The sequence below is a fragment of the Balaenoptera musculus genome, chromosome 7, assembly GCF_009873245.2.
Source record: "Balaenoptera musculus isolate JJ_BM4_2016_0621 chromosome 7, mBalMus1.pri.v3, whole genome shotgun sequence".
NCBI lineage: Eukaryota > Metazoa > Chordata > Mammalia > Artiodactyla > Balaenopteridae > Balaenoptera > Balaenoptera musculus.
This window is the reverse complement of record NC_045791.1, coordinates 48294594-48316077: the sequence shown is the minus strand read 5'-3', so window position 1 is coordinate 48316077 and position 21484 is coordinate 48294594. Positions and strand designations below refer to the sequence as shown.

The window sequence follows — 21484 nt, the reverse complement described above, 5'->3', positions numbered from 1 at the left end:
TTCCCTCTATGCCTGCTTTCTGGAGGGTTTTCATCATAAATGGGTGTTGAATTTTGTCAAAAATTTTTTCTGCATCCACTGAGATTATCATATGGTTTTTCTCCTTCAATTTGTTAATATGCTGTATCACATTGATTGATTTGCATAGATTGAAGAATGCTTGCATTCTTGGGATAAACCCCACTGGATCATGGTGTATGATCCTTTTAATGTGCTGTTGGATTCTGTTTGCTGATATTTTGTTGAGGATTTTTGCATCTATATTCATCAGTGATACTGGCCTATAGTTTTCTTTTTCTGTGACTTCTTTGTCTGGTTTTGGTATCAGGGTGATGGTGGGCTTGTAGAATGAGTTTGGGAGTGTTCCTCCCTCTGCTGTATTTTGGAATAGTTTCAGAAGGATAGGTGTTAGCTCTTCTCTAAATGTTTGATAGAAGTTGCCTGTGAAACCATCTGGTCCTGGGCTTTGGTTATTGGAAGATTTTTAATCACAGTTTCAATTTCAGTGCTTGTGATTGGTCTGTTTATATTTTCTATTTCTTCCTGGTTGAGTCTCGGAAGGTTGTGCTTTTCAAAGAATTTGTCCATTTCTTCCAGGTGGTTCATTTTATTGACATATAGTTGCTTGTAGTAATCTCTCATGATCCTTTGTATTTCTGTTGTTACTTGTCCTTTTTCATTTCTAATTCTGTTGATTTGAGTCTTTTCCCTTTTTTCTTGATGAGTCTGGCTAATGGTTTATCAATTTTGTTTATCTTCTCAAAGAACCAGTTTTTAGTTTTATTGATCTTTGCTATCGTTTCCTTCATTTCTTTTTCATTTATTTCTGATCTGATCTTTATGATTTCTTTCCTTCTGCTAACTTTGGAGTCTTTTTGTTCTTCTTTCTCTAATTGCTTTAGGTGTAAGGTTAAGTTGTTTATTTGACATTTTTCTTGTTTCTTGAGGTAGGATTATATTGCTATAAACTTCCCTCTTAGAACTGCTTTTGCTGCATCCCATAGGTTTTGGGCTGTCGTGTTTTCATTGTAATTTGTTTCTAGGTATTTTTTGATTTCCTCTTAATTTCTTCACTGATGTCTTGGTTATTTAGTAGTCTATTGTTTAGCCTCCATGTTTTTGTATTTTTTACAATTTTTTTTCCTGTAATTGATATCTAGTCTCATAGCATTGTGGTTGGAAAAGATACTTGATATGATTTCAATTTTCTTAAATGTACCGAGGCTTGATTTGTGACCCAAGATATGATCTATCCTGGAGAATGTTCCATGAGCACTTGAGAAGAAAGTGTATTCTATTGTTTTTGGATGGAATGTCCTATAAATATCAATTAAGTCTATGTTGTTTAATGTGTCATTTAAAGCTTGTGTTTCCTTATTTATCTTCATTTTGGATGATCTGTCCATTGGTGAAAGTGGGGTGTTAAAGTCCCCTACTATGATTGTGTTACTGTCGATTTCCCCTTTTATGGCTGTTAACATTTGCCTTGCGTATTGAGGTGCTCGTATGTTGGGTGCATAAATATTTACAATTGTTATATCTTCTTCTTGGATTGATCCCTTGATCATTATGTAGTGTCCTTCTTTGTCTCTTGTAATAGTCTTTATTTTAAAGTCTATTTTGTCTGATATGAGAATTACTACTCCAGCTTCCTTTTGATTTCCATTTGAATGGAATATCTTTTTCCAACCCCTCACTTTCAGTCTGTATGTGTCCCTAGGTCTGAAGTGGGTCTCTTGTAGACAGCATATGTACAAGTCTTGTTTTTGTATCCATTCAGCCAGCCTATGTCTTCTAGTTGGAGCAGTTAATCCATTTACATTTAAGGTAATTATTGATATGTATGTTCCTATTCCCATTTTCTTAATTGTTTTAGGTTTGTTTTTGTAGGTCTTTTCCTTCTCTTGTGTTTCCTGCCTAGGGAAGTTCCTTTAGCATTTGTTGTAAAGCTGGTTTGGTGATGCTGAATTCTCTTAGCTTTTGCTTATCTGTAAAAGTTTTAACTTCTCTGTTGAATCTGAATGAGATCCTTTCTCGGTAGAGTAATCTTGGTTGTAGGTTTTTCCCTTTCATCACTTGAAATATGCCTTGCCACTCCCTTCTGGCTTGCAGAGTTTCTGCTGAAAGATCAGCTGTTAACCTTATGGGGATTCCCTTGTATGTTATTTGTTGCTTTTCCATTGCTGTTTTTAATATTTTTTTCTTTGTATTTAATTTTTGATAGTTTGATTAATATGTATCTTGGCGTGTTTCTCCTTGGATTTATCCTGTATGGTACTCTCTGCACTTCCTGGACTTGAATGACTATTTCCTCCCCTGTATTAGGGAAGTTTTCAACTATAATCTCTTCAAATATTTTCTCAGTCCCTTTCTTTTTCTGTTCTTCTTCTAGGGCCCCTATAATTCAAATGTTGGTGCATTGAATTTTGTCCCAGAAGTCTCTGTGACTGTCCTCAATTCTTTTCATTCTTTTTTCTTTATTCTGCTCTGTAACTATTTCCAGTATTTTATATTCCAGGTTACTTATCCATTCTTCTGCCTCAGTGATTCTGCTATTGATTCCTTCTAGAGAATTTTTAATTTCATTTATTGTGTTGTTTATCATTGTTTCTTTGCTCTTTAGTTCTTCTAGGTCCTTGTGAAATGTTTCTTGTATTTTCTCCATTCTATTTCCAAGATTTTGGATCATCTTTACTATCATTACTCTGAATTCTTTTTCAGGTAGACTGCCTATTTCCTCTTCATTTGTTTTGTCTGGTGGGTTTTTACTTTGCTCCTTCATCTGCTGAGTATTTCTCTGTCTTCTCATTTTGCTTAACTTACTGTGTTTGGGGTCTCCTTTTTACAGGCTGCAGGTTCATAGGTCCTGTTGTTTTTGATGTCTGCCCCCAGTGGGTGAGGTTGGTTCAGTGGGTTGTGTAGGCTTCCTGGTGGAGGGGACTGGTGCCCGTGTTTTGGTGGATGAGGCTGGATCTTGTCTTTCTGGTGGGCAGAAATACGTCTGTTGTTTTGTTTTGGGGTGTCTGTGAACTTATTATGATTTTAGGCAGCCTCTCTGCTAATGGGTGGGGTTGTATTCCTGTCTTGCTAGTTGTTTGGCATGTAGTGTCCAGGACTGGAGCTTGCTGGTTGTTGAGTGGAGCTGGGTCTTAGCGTTGAGATGGAGATCTCTGGGAGAGCTCTCACCGTTTGATATTACATGGGTCAGGAGGTCTCTGGTGGCCCAATGTCCTGAGCTCAGCTCTCTCACCTCCAAGGCTCAGGCCTGATACCTGGCCGGAGCACCAAGACCCTGTCAGCCACGCAGTATCCAAAATGTGATCTTAAGACCAGCACATGGGCATCGTGTGGCAGCTTGTTAAAACTCGAACATCTCAATCCTTCTTTTCTTTTCTTTTCGTTTCATTTCTTCTCTTCTCTTCTCTTCTCTCTCTCTCTTTCTTTCATCAACCACTCTGATTGTTTTAGTTCTACTGCAGGCATTTTATTCCTCACATTTAATAAACCAGGGCCTCGCTTCTTCCCTTCCAAGGGTCATGTTGGGTGAAGCTGTGCTGGGCTGACCTAGTTGGGGTTCAGAAGCCCTCAGGACCTATTATGTTCTTCCACCCTCTCTCTACTTATTAGAAATCCAGCCCCCTCAACCTGTCTGCCACTCCCTCAAGGCAGGCCTATCTTCTAAAGCTAAGACATTTCCTTTCTCCTCCACAGTTAAAACTTTCCAGAAAGATCAGCAACCTGGGGCTGGTCTCGTCTGATTAGCCAGCACTGAAGTTGCTCAGGCAGGAGGCAACGGGACCGTCCGGGCAGGTGTGGGTGGTGAGGTAACGGGGTGCACTGAGTCTGACACTAGAGCACAGGCTCACGGCCTTTAATATATATTTTTAACTGAAATTTGTTTTTTAGGTTATTCAAATACCAGATGTGATCTATTAAATCTTTAAAGATGGCCTTTTTGTTGTTATTTCAATATGACCTTACATTAATAAATATTTCCAATTTAATTAAAACACTTTCACATTTCTTACCTAAAGTTTACATGTTTGTTTTTTATATGCCAGGTGGTAGTGAGAGCTTTGGTAAAAACAACTTTACCCACATTGAATGTGTTTCTGGTCTGCCTTATGATCTGGCTGGCTTTTAGCATCATAGGAGTACACTTATTTGCTGGCACATTCTATGAATGCATTGACCCAACAAGTGGAGAAAGGTTTCCTGTATCTGAAGTCATGAATAGAAGTCAATGTGAAAGCCTTGTGTTTAATGAATCCATGCCATGGGAGAATGCAAAACTGAACTTTGATAATGTTGGAATCAGTTTTCTTTCACTGCTTCAAGTAGTAAGTACATGTTTGAATTTGTGAATTACATGTTCATTCATATTGTTTGTGAACATAAAGGACAAAATGTGGATGCTTAATAAAGTTGGTTTTAAATTATTTTAGCAATTATTAGTTAGCAGATACATGTTATGGGACATACTATAGTAAGCTCATTTAGAAAGACAAAAGTGAAATATAGTCCTTGCTCTGTTGGGAGAAGGAAGTGGAAATAAAGGTAGGACTAACGGAGGAAATGACAGGTACTGGCCAAAGCTATTTCCTCCACCACTGATGAGATAATAGGTTCACAATTTTTGATCTAACTCAGATTACTGCTATTTTGTTTCTACTTAGTGCTTTGAGGAATGGCTACTTGGTCCCCCAATATCTAGCAGATATAAGGTGGTGAATAATTCCTGTCTTACCTCCGTCATAGTAAACCACATATACAGCAGTTACAACTAACTATGACACTTGGGCAGCGTGTATTTACTTACCATTTATCTATCTATCTAACCAGTGCTCTCTCTCTCTCTTTTTATTAATACTATCTTAAAATATTTTAAGTTATTAACTACAATTAAGCTAAGTAGTTTTAAATAGTTGTTAATAGACAATACAAATGTAAAAATGAAAGTGGTAAAGATCTCAATTACACAGTATATTGAAGTGTGGTCAGCCTTACTAATCAAATGCTTTACTGTATTAATAACAGATTGAGTTTTAATTTTTACTTGCCACAAAACATAAGATTTCCATAAAAATTAAATACATGCCATTTTTACAGGCCACATTTAATGGATGGATCACTATTATGAATTCAGCAGTTGATTCTGTTGGTGTAAGTACAATATAATCCTAGAGCCACTGTTAAGGTTCACACAAAGTCATTTTTGCAATTCAAGGACAGGACACAAGCAATAATTGAGTAATTAACATGGTAAAAGCAAATGCTTATGCTAGATAGAAATTAAGTACATTTCAGATTGAATATTTCATGAACAATGAACTCCTTCCAGGATTATATACAATGGTTGAGGCCAAATAGACCCATTTGAAGGATTATCATAAAAATGATTAAACCGATGCAATAAACTTTAAAATTCAAATAAAAGCCATGATATCTCTTCACCAAAGAACAAGGAGGAAATATTGCCTCAAGTATCACTGTTGTATTTTTTTTGTCATAAATTATTTTCTAAGTCTTAAAAGGTCAGTATAAATATTTTGCTTATTTTCTCACTTTTTATTTTATTTTTAAAAACAATTTTTTCAGAGAAATTTTAGATCTACAGCAAAATTGAGAGGGAGGTACAGAGATTTCCCATATACCTCTGCCCTCACACATGCACACCTCCCCATTATTGACATTCCTCACCACAATGCTACATTTTTTACCAAAGACAAACCTACATTTACACATCATAATCACCCAATGTTCATAGTTCATAGGGTTCACTCAGTGTTGTACATTCTATGGGTTTGGACAAATGTATAATAACATATACCCTTCATTATAATATCATACAGAGTATTTTCACTGCCCTAAAAATCCTCTGTGCTCTGCCTTATTTTGCTTATTTTTTAATTTAACTTTTAGGTAGATATGCAGCCTAATTTTGAAGACAACATCTACATGTGTTGTTACTTTATTGACTTTATTATCATTGGATTATTTCTTCCTCTGAGTATGTTGATTGGTGCTATTATTGCTAATTTCAACAAACATAAAGTAAAGATAAGTATAAATATTCTTTGTTCATCAATGCCCGAGGGAAAAAATATGTCCTGCTTCAAATAATTGGTTTTGGATTCAGCTTAATATTGTTTTTATTTGGTACTTATCTTTAAAAAAATGATTGATGTTCCTGCAGATTGATGGATATTGCTGAAATGTTCATCTTTACATTGTTTTCTATATTCAAATAAGCACAGACAAGTTTAAACGTTAAAAATTACAAATGTTTCTGTATATAGGTTTGTAAATAATGACATGCTGAAAAATAACATTGTTATGCATCTGCACAAATATCTGAAGATGTTCAAGAAAAATAAGCCACACTTTTTTACTCTCTGATATACTCAAAGCTTTCAGAGTCATAACCAGCAGAGACATATTTGCTGGTTGAAATAGCTTTTTCTGCTAGAAGTAGAGGGAGTCATAAATCCTAATTACATGACCTAAATAGGAGCGCTTGAAACACATAAGAGAGAATTCAGAGGCAGAATTTAACAACCCATGTTTGGTGCCATCTCCACACAAAGACTCCCTTCAGGGCTTCTGTTAATACAAATGCCTCAAAAGTCATATAAGTTCACTTATTTTAACCTCAGGGCCGTACTTCCTATTAGGTGTAGGAATGACTTGTGGTAAATCAAAGAAAAGAAGAGTTTAATCTTGAAATTCCATCTTTGGCCATGTCATCAAAGTTTAACCACATGTAGAATCTGGTAAACAAACCACTCTGAGTCTGCACTAATTAGATGGGATTAGAGAGATCAGTGGTCAAATGAAATATTCATTGAATTGGATGCTTCATCTTCCTAATGATTTCAACCTAATGGGATAATATCCTAGGATTTGCTTCTGGACTTCAAACTGATGACCCCTGTCAATTTTAAGTGAGCAAGTCCTGACATGGGCAGTAACAATTCCTAATTCCTAGATTAACACATTAAATGTTCACCTCTTATTCACTTTGCATATTCTGTATAAGATACTGAAATTAACACTAGAAACACAAAGACGAATAATCCCTAGAAGTTTCTATGAAGAGGTAAGCACTGGTGCTTTTTGAATAATACTGAAAAGTATCTTCTAATAGTATTTGGAAAATTAAGTAATGTATGAACATATAAAAAACACATATATGACCAATTATTTTTTTCCTGATTATTAAAAGGTACAAACCAGCTTTACCTTTAGCTTTTTAGTTCAACTTTTCTTAGTAACCTTTCCAGATATCCTCTGCTGTTTCTCCTTTGTCTCTAACAAGAGGTAGGCCTCAGTAACTAAAAAGTTAAAATAAGGTTGACTACCCATCGGAAAGTTCATCAAAAGATAATTGATTATCAATCAGTTCCAGTGTATACTCTGTGTTTTGTATGAATTTTTGTGCAGAAGGTCAGACATGTTTAAACATGATTTAGTTCATTGCAGTTAAGCCTTTTTTAAAGGATTAAATCAATAATTGCCAAGCTTTCGAAAACGCATATTAATGTAAGATGAAATTTGGATTAAATATGATTTTAACATCTTTTTCTTTCATTTCTTTACCTGGGAGGCTCAAATATCTTTATAACAGTAAAACAGAAGAAACAATGCCATGCACTGAAGAAGCTGATGTGCGAAGTCTCTCAAAAACCAGTACCTCGCCCAGAAGTAAGGAAATATCTAGATTTTTGTTTTAAGTTCTGAAAAAGTTTCCTTTATATATTCTCTCTTACAAATGAAGATGTGTTTTTAAAATTCTTAACAACAAATGCTTTTGACAAAATTTTTAAAATATAGTCTTTGAAAGAGCTTTTGATGGTCTTTCTGTTTGTTTGCTTTTACTCTGTGCTATAGTCATAGCTTGGTAAAATCTTAGTCTTCAGTTATTCTCCTATTTATGCTGGGAGGGAAGCTGTAAATCTAAAGACAATACGTCTGTATAAATATCTTATTAATAAAAATATTACACCTTTTTTCTTTACACACAGAACAAGTTCCAAGGATTTGTCTTTGACTTGGTAACAAATCAAGTTTTTGATGTCATCATCATGGTTCTTATATTTTTCCAAGCAATAACCATTATGATACAAAGTGATGAACAGAACCCAAAAATTGACATTGCTCTCTACTGGATTAACTCAGTTTTTGTTACACTGTACACTGGAGAATGTGTACTAAAGCTTGTCGTTTTCCATTACAACTATTTCACCAATGGATGGAACCTTTTTGATTTTATGGTGGTTGTTTTCTCTATTACAGGTAAGATTTTGTTTAGTCAGATTTTCATTTGTAATAATACTAATTCAGGCAAGCTCTTAGAGTAAACATCTCCTGAGATATAGTCTCTTAATAAGCAAAACAGGTAGGGATCCTTTTTATTTCCAGCAGGAATGCCTTACATTTTTACATTCATACATGTACACATGCCTGACAGATATAAGATATTTAAAATACTTTCTGAATTAATACATAGACTTGACTTCACAGACCACCAGATAAATGCTTAATTACCCCTTCAGTATATCACATACATTATTTTTCTAAGATGACACTAGACGGACCTTTATGTTTTAGCATGATATAACCTTTCAAACTCATTATTGTTCCCTTTCCTCTAATCTCTAAAGCTGTTTGCTACTTTCACAACACTAGAGTTTTAGGGTTTAATGAATTTGTTACAAGTTTTCTCTTACTCTGGAGATCCCAGTCCTATATTTAACAAATATACTTGATTACCCTCTTTGTGAATATGTATTATGCTGTGTGCAAAGAATTCAGTTACAAACAAAGTAGGCATAATTCCTGTATATACATAGTTTATAATCTATCAAGGGATGCAGACAATTAAACAGTACATTTTAATGTTGTGCTATTAAGGTTATGATAAGGGAAGAAGCATGGGGTGCCACAGCAGCACAGCAGAGCGAGGAGCACCTAATCAGTAAGTAGAGATCAGAGAAAACTTTACGGAAGAAGCAAAAATCTAAATAGAGACCTATTGGATAAGGAGGTAGCCAAGAATCTAGGATAAAAGTGTTTTAGGCAGAGAAAAGTTTGTTTATTGTCTGCCTCCCATAAGACACATACTAGAATGTTATCTCCATAAGAGTAGAAACAATATTTAATGTTATTGTCAAGTACTATTCTATGCAGTCAGTAGTGAAAAATGTAGATAAACTGCTCAGTTGTGCTCCCAGAAAATTCATTCATCAGCTGGTAGTAGAGGCAGTGCAGCTAATATTGATAGACAAGTACAAGAAGCTTGCTAGAAAAGTATGTAAAGTCAGGAAAGGGCTGATAGGAAGAAAACAGAGGAAAACAGAATTAAAGAGCCCCATGAGACTGAAATGAGAGTTACTGAATCAGACAGCTAGAAGGAGAGGAGATTGCAGTCCGAGATAAAGATGTTCGAATTAGAGATCTCAGAAGGTCAGGTATCCTGGGTGCAGAATGTGGCCATAGATGGGTGTGTCTACAGTAAAATGATGGAGATTATTAAAATTTAAGAAAGCCAAATACTGGAGGGCTAGCCTTTCAATGGGTTGTTGATGGTAGGTGCTGGGGTGGAAAGGGTGACAGTGAGCCATGTACCAAAGTCTCCAATGAATATGAACGAGGGGGAATGAATAAATCATAGAACCAAGGAATGGTAGGAGATGGTATAGTTGAATGTCATGGTCCACAAACTGTGAAAAATTTCTTTTTTGTTTATAAAATTAATGTGAAGGAAAAGTATCTAGAAATCACATTGGAAAGAGGGAAAGATGCTTGCTTGTTCCATCTTTCTACCCTGTGAAATGTGGAATGGGAAAGAGTGAGTTATCTGTGCTTGAGAGTGTTGCAAGGGAAATAGTGTCCTCAAGATAGAGTCAGATTTTAGATAAGAAAGGAAGTGAAGAAAATTTAGTGATGAAGAAGTAAAAATGTGTTTATAGTTAAGTAGGAAAACCTCCTGCATAATGGAAGGGTTTGAGAGATTGAGGAGAAATGAACATTTGAGTCAGAGTAGAAAGTTCACTAAAGCACTGTGGAAATGAGGGTATATGTAAGATAGAACGTCAGGGAGAATGCCATCATTGACAGTGACCAAATTAACAGAAATGTGAGACATGATCCTTCCAGATTCAGCAAACATACCATCTCATTTAGAAGTTTCATGGGATTTTCCCCTTCTCCACCTTCTCAACTCAGAATGAACCACACCCTCTCCAGTACTTTCAGAGAGCATCCCTTATGTTTTTTATGGTAATTATAATTTCACCTTGCTTTATAGTTATATATCTCCCTCTCATAGTGCCCTCATCCTCCCACCATTGCCAGAAAGAAAAGTTCTTGGCGAAAACTCATTTATTCAATTCACATTTAAAGCTCCTAAGGTCCCAGATACTATTTATGAAGTCAATAAATCAAATTATAATCTGTGATCACTGAATATGAAATATTTTTTAAACTATGTTTATCCAATAGGTCTTTCTGCCTTGCATTATAGTTAGTTTAAATGTCTACCTCTACTCCCTAGGTTATATGGTCTTTGAGGATAGGAGTCATGTCACTCATCTTCACATATTTTCTTGACACCTTTATTAGGTATCCAATAAAGGTTGGGTTGAATTAAATTTCTTGATCTAACTGCAATCAGGAAAAAAAAATATGACTACTGCCGTATATTATGAATTCATGCCATCTGTGACTCCAGAAGTGCTTGATCTGTAATACTCTGAAAATGATGGTAGAAATAATTCTCTTCCGAATTTTGTTAGACACTCTGAGCATTGCCACAATTAGTATTTGGCTAACCCAGACTTTCAGTATGTGCTAAATGTTATACGGGAAGGATTAATTACCTTAACATATAGAAGAAAACCAAAGAAGTGTAAAATAATTTATATTCCTCTAAATAATTGTATTGCCTGATTTATCTTTTTCTACACCAAGGACTATTTCTGCCTCTGATGGTGGGATATTACCTTGTACCTCCTTCCCTTGTGCAACTGATACTTCTCTCACGGATCATCCACATCCTGCGTCCTGAGAAAGGACCAAAGATGTTCCATGATCTGCTGCTTCCTTTGATGCTGTCCCTCCCCGCATTGTTGAACATCAGTCTCCTTATCTTCCTGATCATGTTTGTCTACGCCATCTTTGGAATGTACAATTTTGCCTATGTTAAAAAGGAAGCTGGAATTAATGACGTGTCCAACTTTGAAACCTTTGGCAGCAGTATGCTCTGTCTTTTCCAAGTTACAGTCTTTGCTGGTTGGGACGAGATGCTCAATGCAATTTTCAACAGTAAATGGTCTGACTGTGATCCTGATAAAATTAACCCTGGGACTCAGGTTAGAGGAGACTGTGGTAACCCCTTTGTTGGGATTGTTTATTTTGTCAGTTACATCCTCATATCGTGGCTGATCATTGTAAACATGTACATTGTTGTTGTCATGGAGTTTTTAAATATTGCTTCTAAAAAAAAAGCCAAGACATTGAGTAAAGATGATTTTAGGAAATTTTTTCAGGTATGGAAGAGGTTTGATCCTGACAGAACCCAGTATATAGACTCTAGCAAGCTTTCAGACTTCGCAGCTGCTCTTGATCCTCCTCTTCTAATGGCAAAACCAAACAAGGGCCAGATCGTTGCTATGGATCTTCCCATGGCTGTTGGGGACAGAATTCATTGCCTTGACATCTTACTCGCTTTAACAAAGAGAGTTATGAGTAAAGATGTGAGCATGGAGAAAGTTCTTTCAGAGATGGAATCTGGATTTACGTTAGCCAACCCTTTTAAGATCACATATGAGCCAATTACAACTACTCTGAAACGAAAACAAGAGGTAGTCTCAGCAACCATCATTCAGCGTGCTTATGAAAGTTACCGTTTAAGGCAAAATGACAAAAAAACATCAGATATTCGTATGATAGATGGGGACGTGGAAGTTCAGGCTATCAAAGAAGATTCATATTTTGACAAAACTGAGGGAAAGTCAACTATTTAAAGCCAGATCTAATCCCACTTACTACCTTTTCACCTTCTTTACATATTCCCCAAATGTTAAAAGTTTAGATCAGAAATAAAAGCAAAGATCAGAGAAACTAAAGATTTCACTTAAAAATGAATTGTTTACAACCCATGGAAGATAAGCTTGTGCTCACAAGATCCCATGTCCAATTCACTTTTACCCCTGTATATTCAGTCTGACCAAGACAACCCCTTGATATTACTGCAGAGTTAAATTGGGTTAAAACTGTTGTTTAATAATCCAATACTTGTTTTCTCTATATGGCTTATATGGTGTGTGCTTCTTCTGGAGGGTTGGGGGAGGTAGTAGCAGAAATTAGTAGCCAAAGGAGCTTACTTATACATTTTATGTCTACTTTAACTTGATGGGATTCAAGTCACTACTAATGGGACTTAATTACAAATAAACAAGTACTTTCTTAAAGTAGGATGGTATTTTAAAAAAATAGTACAATGCTACAGGCCATTAAATCATAAACTTGCCTAGACCGATACCAATCAAGGGAAGAGGAAAGGCAGTTCTTAGAAAGTGTCTTTGAGATTAATCAAAGAGACTCTTGGGCTGATTCAAACCACTTTTGAAAAAGATTGATTAGAGCCTAGGTTTTGTTTTTGATTGTTTTGGTTTTATTTATTTTTGGTTTGTGAATTAATGTTTCATTGTTCTTGGATTCCTGGTTTCTCATCTTTCTGGCTAGTTCCAGCTAAGGACCATTCTCTCTTTAAGAGAATGGGTTCCTAGAACAGTCAGCATAAAGGGAACTACAGTTACAGCTTACATTTTCTAATTTTTCTCATTTCTCATTGGGAAACAGTGGCCACTTTGTAGTACTTTCCACTGCACTTCATGGATTTTTATAACTTTGAGAAAGAAAATGATCACTAAAACTGTGTGGACTCTGAACTAGGAGATCAAAGTGTGAGTTTGTTGCTCATGGTGTTTTATAACATTAGTGTATGCAAGTTAGTTTCCACTTTCTCATTTATCTTTCCAAGTTTTCTGTTTTGTTTCATGTTTATTTCATCACATACATAATTACTATGTAAAATGTTTTATGTTTGAAAAACTTTAAAATCCTAAGCATTAATTTTCACTAGTAAAATTATTTTTAAAAGATAGGCACAGATAGTTGTTTTGATGTAATCATAAAATGCAGTCTCTTGCATCCCTGTAATTTGAGATTCAGATATTTATTCTATTTGTATGAAGATTGATTTCAGTGTGCCTACAAAGTCCTAAAGGATTCAGAAAGAAAATATGTATACTGATGACTTAATGACAAGCTTTAACTATGTTGTATGACATTCAATATCACTTAAATATCAGTAATCGTATTTTATTATAAATGCATGATCTTGATTGAGCCTTAACTATTATAATCTATTTCTGCTCCTCAGAAATGTATTAACCTGACCAAGATGCCTTTGGGGGATCCCCTAAGCAAATGTAATTTCAGGGTTGTTTCTTACTGTAAGTGTTCCTTCCCTCTCTCCTCCTGTTCTCCATCATGTGATGGGGACCAGTGAGGAATCAGTGTTAATTTGGTGACATGGTGACAGCTGGTGCTTTATTTAAGCTTCTCAATTTTCTATTTCTTGGAAATGCTTTAATGTGAAAACTGCTTCAAATATTTAAACTGAATCTAAGCTTGCTTCTGTAAATTCCATAAAGACTATGAACTGATTTTAGTTCGAAAATGATATCTTTTAATTGTAAATCATGTTTGCCACTAACCTTCCAAAAACTACGTAAAGAATTATTTTTAGCAAATATTACAATATATTTTACTTTTTAGATACTAAAGAAAATAGTAAATACAACTTGTTAACCAAGGTAAGCTTTGGTTTTTTTCTTTCGTAAATTAGGTTGGCAACTTTGTGTAATAAGAACTTTTTAAAATGAGCCTTATATTAAAGCTTATTCATTCAGGTTCAAAGTTCAAAACTGGAAATATTTTTGCTTCCTTTGGATTAATTTAATTTTGTAAAATAAATATTAGTAAGCTTGCCAGAGACCCTTACAAACTGACAAAATGTAAAAAGCACTCCTCTTAGCAAAATCCGAAGTTTACTAGATATATCTCCATATTTTTAGAAGTTGCTATATGGAAGATAATGCTGAAATTAAATTTATTGGTATGCTAATATTTATCAATACCTGCTTCTTTAAAATTTTTCTTTCTGCTTCTTTAATAAATATAATTCACTTTAAAATGGTTTTTCAAATGTTGGAAATAGCTACCATTTATTGAGCAGACTGTTAAGCCCAGCCTTGTGCTAAGTATTTATCATGCATGAACTCAGCATTCACAACTCATGAAGCAATGATAATTCTCATTTTATAGATGAAAATACTCAGGCTTAGAAGGGTTATAAGGGCTTTTATATGACACAGAACTTGTAATTAACACGGCCAGGAATGCAAACCAGGGCTAGTTTCAGAGCCTGAATAGCTAACCACTCTGTATGACAACTGTCTAGTAATAAATGACCTGGGTAAAGACAAAGGAAGTTTAAGATAAATTATATTTTTGTGCAGAGATAACGAATCTTCTTCCCTCCCTCTCCTCTTGCCCTCTCCCCCACCCCTCTCTCTCCCTCTCTCTTTCCCTTTCTCCCTCTCTCCTTCTCTCCCCAACCTCCAGCCCTCTCCACCACCACTGCCCACACCCCACCCCCGCGGAAGGAATTTTAAAAGTTATGACCACTTCTGGAAAAAGGAAAGGCACAAGGGATAAAACTACAGAAGTTTTTTTCATTCAACATTTATTGAATGCTAGATACTAGAGATAAACCGAGAGCCTGGATAGATATACATACATATACACATAGATACATACAAAGAGAAATATGAGACTAAAGAATTTATTGGCTACCAGGGGAAACATAACTATTCAGCTGGATATATAATATATGGTAATTTTTATACTATTTCATATAACCTGTAATATATATATACAGGAAGGAATGATGGATTCTACATTAGAAATTACAGGTGATATTAATAAAATGAGCCCCTGAAGAAAAAGAAAGATTTTATCAGTTAGAGAAAAAGGTAACTGTATTCAACACAGAGACAATTTTAAGGAGAGGAGTTCATCATGGAGATGAGACCTAAGGTTCCAGCTACTAGTTATTCAAGCTAGACAATAAAGAGAGAGAGAGGAATCAACAATAGGATAAAATTTTCACAGCAGAGATGGAATAGAAACTGGAGCAGAATTACTCTGGGCACTCTGAATGCCTTCCCAGACATGCTTTATTTTGCCCTTTGGTTCTTGAACCCTCTCCTCCTTTAACTGCTCCTTTCAATAAATTCCAGGTCCACATTCTCAACTCTAACACTCAGTAACATGCCGCAGTGGATGACTGAGGCTTCACTCTACCGGTGGGGGTTTTCATCTTTATGTTAGGTAACCTAAAACTGTCAGGGTCAGACACCTACTCTTCTCCTCATCTGTAAGTGAACCTCTTATCTTCACTGACTTCAGAATTACAAATTAGCTCACAGGATTTTCTCTCAACTCCAGCTATCTACTCTATTAACCATCCAGGTGGCACAACACCCTTACTCCTGGATTCTAGTCTAGACCAAATGAAGGTAACGTCTTCAAATGACCCATAAGTTCAGGGTCCCCATTCATACAAAATTTCATCACCATTCTTCCCTTCTTCTTACTATCTTTCATAAAAAACTGTTGAGCATCTCCTAGGCACAGTAATTTAGAGATAAAGTTGTCTTTATCCTTAAAAAGGTATTAGTCAAGCTTCTCCAGAGAAACAGAACTAATAGGATACATAGAGATATATGAGGAGATTTATTAGATACATAGAGATATATAAGAGGAGATTTATTATTATGGGAATTGGTTCACACAATTAGAGAATCTGAGATATGCCATGTGCAAGCTTGAGAACCAGGAAAGATGGCAGTACAATTCTGTCCACATCCAAAGGCCTGAGAACCAGGGAAGCCATGGGGTAGCTCCCAGTCCAAGGCCAAAGGCCTAAGAACTGGGGAGGGACAATGGTGTAAGTCCCAAAATCTGAATCTAAAGGCCCTGGAACCAGGAGCTCCAGTGTCCAAGAGCAGGAGAATATAGATGTCCCAGCTCAAGAACAGAGAGAGAATTCATCCTTCCTCCATCTTTTTGTTCTATTTGGACCTTAAATGAACTGGATGATGCCTGCCCATTGGTGAGGGAAATCTTCCTTGTTTTCATTCTTTTACTTCCAATAGACATATGTCCCTGAATTTGAAGTGGGTTTCTTATAATCATTATATGGCTGGGTCACATTTTTTAATCTACTTTTTACTGGTATATTTAGATCAATTACATTTAAGGTAATTATTGATATGTTAACATTTAAGGTTGTCATTTATTATTTGTTTTCTATTTGTTTCCTCCAGTCTCATGTCTCTGGTTCTCTTTTCTTACCTTCCTGCACAATTCTGAACATATTTTAGGATTCCATCTGGATTTATTCATAGTGCTTTTAAATATATCTCTTTGTATATTTTTGGTAGTGCTTGTTCTGAGTATTACTATATCTACTTATCTATATATCTATCAATCTACAAATTATACAGTCTAATATAAAGCGTTTTACCACTTTTAGTGAAGCGTGGAAACCTCACTCTCATTTGTCTCTTTGTCTTCCCCATTTGAAAATATTATTGTCTTGGGAATCAGAAGGCACTACAATTTTTGTTCCAGTCATCAAATATGGTTTTAAAACTCATAAGGAAAAGAACAGTCCCTTGTATGAGTCCATATTTCTGCTCTTTGCATTACTTCTTCTTTCTTCCTGACGCTCCATCATTCCTTCTTTTATCAATTATTTTCTGTTTGAAGAATTTTCCTTAGCCAATCTTTAAAAGTAAGAGAGTTTATTTCTCTTTAATATTTTTATATTTAATATATATTTATTGCAAGTTGAAATGATAGCGTTTTGATATATTGAGTTAAACAGAATATATTACTAAATTTTTAGAAAGACTATGTCTGCTAGTAACAAATTCTTCTAGCTTTTCTTCCTCTGAGAATGTTTTTATTTCTCTTTCATTCCTGAAGGATAAATTCATAGGATATAGAATTTGTGGTTGACAGTTTTTTGCCTGAAGAATATTGTGCCATTTCTGGCTTCCATAACCTCACATAAGAAATCCATTGTCATTTGCATTGGTATTCATTCCACTGTAGGTAAAATGTCATCTCCTTACAGCTGCTTTCAATAATTTTTAATTTTTAGTTTTCAAATTTTTTAACTGGGTAGAGCTTTGGCATGGATTTCTTTGTGTTTATCCTGTTTGGCATCTACTCAGCTTCTTGGAACTGTAGATTTGTGTCTTTAACCAAATTTATGGCATCTTCAGCCAATACTTCTTCAAACAATTTTTCAGCCTCGCCTTTTTCTCCTTTCCTTCTGCGATAGTAATGACATGAAGGATGGCTCTTTTGTTATTGTCTCACAGGTCCCTGAGGCTCTGTTCTTTTTTTTTTTTTTTTTTTTACAATCTTTTTTCTGTCTGTTGTTCAGATTGGGTGAATTGTATTGTTCTCTGCTTAAGTTCACTGATTTTCTCCTTCATCATCTTCACTCTACTGTTGAACCCATCTATTGAGTTTTTTATTTCTGTTATTGTATTTTTCAGTTCTATAATTCCACTGATTTTATTCTTATATAATCTATTTCTTTGCAGTGATTTTCTGGTTTTTAATTTGTTTCAAGAGAATTTGCAATTCATTGTTGAAACATTGTTATAGTTGATGTTTTTAAAATATTTCTCAGATAATTCCAGTATCTGACTCATCTCAGGATTACTGTCAACTAATTGTCTTTTGTCCTTCAACTTGTGATTTTTCTTCCTTCTTGGTATGTTGGCTGTTTTTTTAAAATCATACTCTGGATACTTTGTCTATATTAGGAGATACTGGACCCTACTTAAATCTTTCATTTTAGCAGTTAATCACACTGTTTAGGTTTAGCATATAGGTCTTGGTCTATTTTTGCAGGCTGTGGTTCTCATGGTAGTTTAATTTTCAGAGCCTTGGAGGTGTTATTTTGGTTTTCCTTGTTTATCTGATGTGGCTTGGGCTGCCCCTGGTCCCTGCTGGACTGAAAGAGGTTTTCACAGGCCAAGCAACCTGGCTTTTCTCAGAGGGAGGTCAGGGAATGAGGAAGGATCCCTCTACTAACAGCTCATGAGGACAAGGAGACTTTCTGGACCGGGCTACTTGTGCCTACATCCTCCTTGCTGGCTCCTCCCATCCATTCAGGTGTCTCTGGGCAGAGAAAGAAAGTCTCTGCATCTCCCAGATTACTGGGTTTAATTTCCACTCTTTATGGCTGCAACTTCTGTAACTGACACTTTGTTATAGCTACATCTAGTCTCTAGGGAACTTCTTGTAAACATGCCTCCTGCACCCTGATCCCCAGCCCCCACCCCGCCTTCAGGCCTAGAAGCAAAATCCCTTGACTTCCCTTTAAACTTTGCCCGTACATTTTATGAGCTCAACTCTCCACAAATTATCCCTGATCCATACACCAGCTAAACTTTTGGCCTTTTATAGTTCTTGAAACTGAAAGAACTCAAATTCTACCTCCTGTAATAATTGACCTCAAAGTAAGCTGAAATCTTATTCTCTCTCTTTTTAAAAATTTTTTTAATTTAACTTTATTTTTTTGAAAAAGTAAAGGAAGGAAAAATGGAAGGAAGAAAAGAAGGAAAGGAGGGAGGGAGGGAGGGAGAGAGGAAGGAAAGAAGGAAGGAAAGAAGAGTACATACTATGATACTTGTATTTTGCTGAGTGTTAACAAGCTTGGAACCACAGCTGAATTGACTGCTCAGAACAATAGAGAAAGTATATGGCTCTGAGAACATGGGAGATAGGAGAGGAAACTTGGATATAGAAGGGCTGGGCAAGCAAAGTTTGGGAAGAAGTGACCTATGTGGTGAGACTTGTAGAGTGAATTGTTTAGATCTTTTCACCTCCCTGGTGGCCCCACTTTGAAAGAAGCACTCCTGTTTTCAGTCTGGGAGAATCTTTTTTTCTAGTCTGAAGAAAGGAAATTCACCTTTCCCCTGTGCTTTTTCAAGATGTTTTGTTTCTATCTGAAACTTACCTAAAACCTATAAGATTTCCTAAAGATCTAGGCTTTTCAAAAGCAAAGTCCAGGGTACTTAGAAGCTATTTGTCTTTTCTGCCTTGACATATAATTGGCTGGGTTTAGAAAGAACAAATCAGTTCTCTTCCTAAATGTGTGGAAATTGAGAGAGGGCAGAAACAAAGGTTAAAGGGTGAAAAAAAATCTGAACTGATATCAAATAATATCTGAAAATATGCAAAATAGAATCTCATTTTCTTTTTGTGTTAAAATTCTTGTAGCATAGACTGTCTCATATATGCCAAGAAACCAGTCTGTTCTTATTTCCAAGTAGTATATTTAGGTACAGAAACCAAGTAAAATTCAGACTCTCTGACCTCAAGAAGTTGACATCTAGGTGGGGCAACAGACCATTAATAAAATGACATAAAAATAATTAAAGGTGATATATGCTGCAACTCAGATTACTAATGGAAGTAAATGTACCACAGCTACTAAATTGATTATCACCATAGGACTTGATCTGGCCTTTGATCACACACTAGCAGTATGAACACAATTAGGAAAAACAGTATTTTCACAAGTTTCAGCCCAATTCTTCTTCCTCTCTTGCTTCAACTCCCAATTACTTGAAGTGCTTCTGCTCAGAAAATCACATCTTTGCTGCCACAACCCAGCCTGAGCACTTGAAAATCCATCACCAAGAATACTGTCTGAATTCTCTCCAAGCTTCCAGTCCCTCCAGCAGAAACAGAGATAGCAGCCTCCTTTCCAAATGGGCACCATACTCTCATCCTGATGAGAAAACTACAGAAAATTCAAGGCACGACAGTGAAAACTGTTCAATAAGAAGTTCCTTTTAATAAGTGTAAGATTTAGATAAAAGCTAATTTTCTAACTAGGTCTCATGTTAAGCAGACTCTTAGTATGTTACAAAGACTCTTTGTTCCCCCAAACTTGTTCTCCCATCCTTAGGTGGTAATAGCATTCCTGATTCTTAGCTAGATAACATGGCCTTCTGGAATAAATACTATACTTTATAACCTTTTTTTTTTTTTTTCAATTAAGGCTGTCCATGTAACTAAATTCTATCCTTTTTAACTTTCTTTCCACTGACCAGAACATGGATGAAGAGGCAGGGCATCTGTTATGAAACAAGGGAGGCCAACAATCAATGAATGCTAAGCAATAAGTTAGAAGGGTCTGGTTCAGATAATCATACTTTATGATTAAAGTATAATCATATTTTATGATTAAAGTAGGGAACAGTCAGATCACATTGTGTCTCCTTTACCTAAACTATGAAGAAAAATATGAACCCTGAGGGATGACCCAAACCTCTTTCCAAAATTTCCGGGCAAAGGTCCAAATCTTTAAAAAAAAAAAATCACACCATTATAGCAGAATCATATTCTCTAGAGCTTAAAACTGAAAAATTGTTATACAGTAGTGCAGTAGAGAGCATAGCACTCTAATATAATATCCCATTATAATTGGCTCTTTGTTAACCATATGGGTATTACGGGCAGTAGTTTCCAACCCTACACTGACTTTCACTTTTTGCTTAGGATTCTCTCCAATAATCCTAAACAAGTGAATTGGAAGGAAACTATCATAATCTCATAAAATAGTGCTTTTCGATCATTGGGTACATCATACTGTTTCAGTACATGAAAGAGCTATCTTTTTTTTTTTGCTGAATAATTATTTCTTTCGAATTGTTCTATCAACCATGCTTGACAGTTCTGGTGAAGGAAAGTATTCGTTCTCTCAACTGAGCAAAGCTTTTTTAGATCAAGGAGAAACACTGACATACTTAGGACAAACAAGACTCTGCAGTAGTAGCATCAGATTGATTAAAGGAGATGTGTTGATTTATTTTCTTTTACATCCCAAAGAGTGACTAAGAATCATCTCTAAGATGTCTGTTTTTCTCCTGAACCTTAAATTATTAAATGTATTTCCGTGTCTTCACCTTGCTTTCTGCAGAAGAAAGCACTGCACCCTTCCAGTGCGCACAAAGATTCTACTGCAGTGCAACCCAAGAAAAACCAGCCAAGGTCTGCTGAGGATCTCTGCTGCTGCAGCATTTGATACACACAGGAAAAGTCTCATGAATAATGCACAGTTATAAACAGGTAGTCACATCAAGATCTCTTCACTTAATGCTATTCCCAAACACACTCCAAGGAAGGTAATTGGATACCTTCATTAACGATTGATCTGTACAGGAAGAAAGTATGATTAAAAGCTTTCAAGACATCGATTGCATGTGCATTAGCTTGCATTGACCTGCATTGTTTTCTACTGAAAACCCACGCAAAT

The 21484-nt window shown here is 35.7% G+C and overlaps 1 protein-coding gene across 2 annotated transcripts in view; it reads left to right on the top strand.

The window, feature by feature from the left end:
- SCN7A (sodium voltage-gated channel alpha subunit 7) overlaps positions 1-13887 on the top strand; it is a 76678-nt gene extending 62791 nt beyond the window's left edge. For both annotated transcript variants that reach the window (XM_036858901.1, XM_036858900.1), the window contains exons 20-25: positions 4062-4340; positions 5110-5163; positions 5923-6060; positions 7600-7704; positions 8025-8295; positions 10972-13887. In XM_036858901.1, coding sequence (XP_036714796.1) covers positions 4062-4340; positions 5110-5163; positions 5923-6060; positions 7600-7704; positions 8025-8295; positions 10972-12026 — 1902 coding nt within the window. In that variant the 3' untranslated portion in view covers positions 12027-13887. The remainder of the gene's footprint in view (positions 1-4061; positions 4341-5109; positions 5164-5922; positions 6061-7599; positions 7705-8024; positions 8296-10971) is intronic.
- Positions 13888-21484: the final 7597 nt, after the last annotated feature.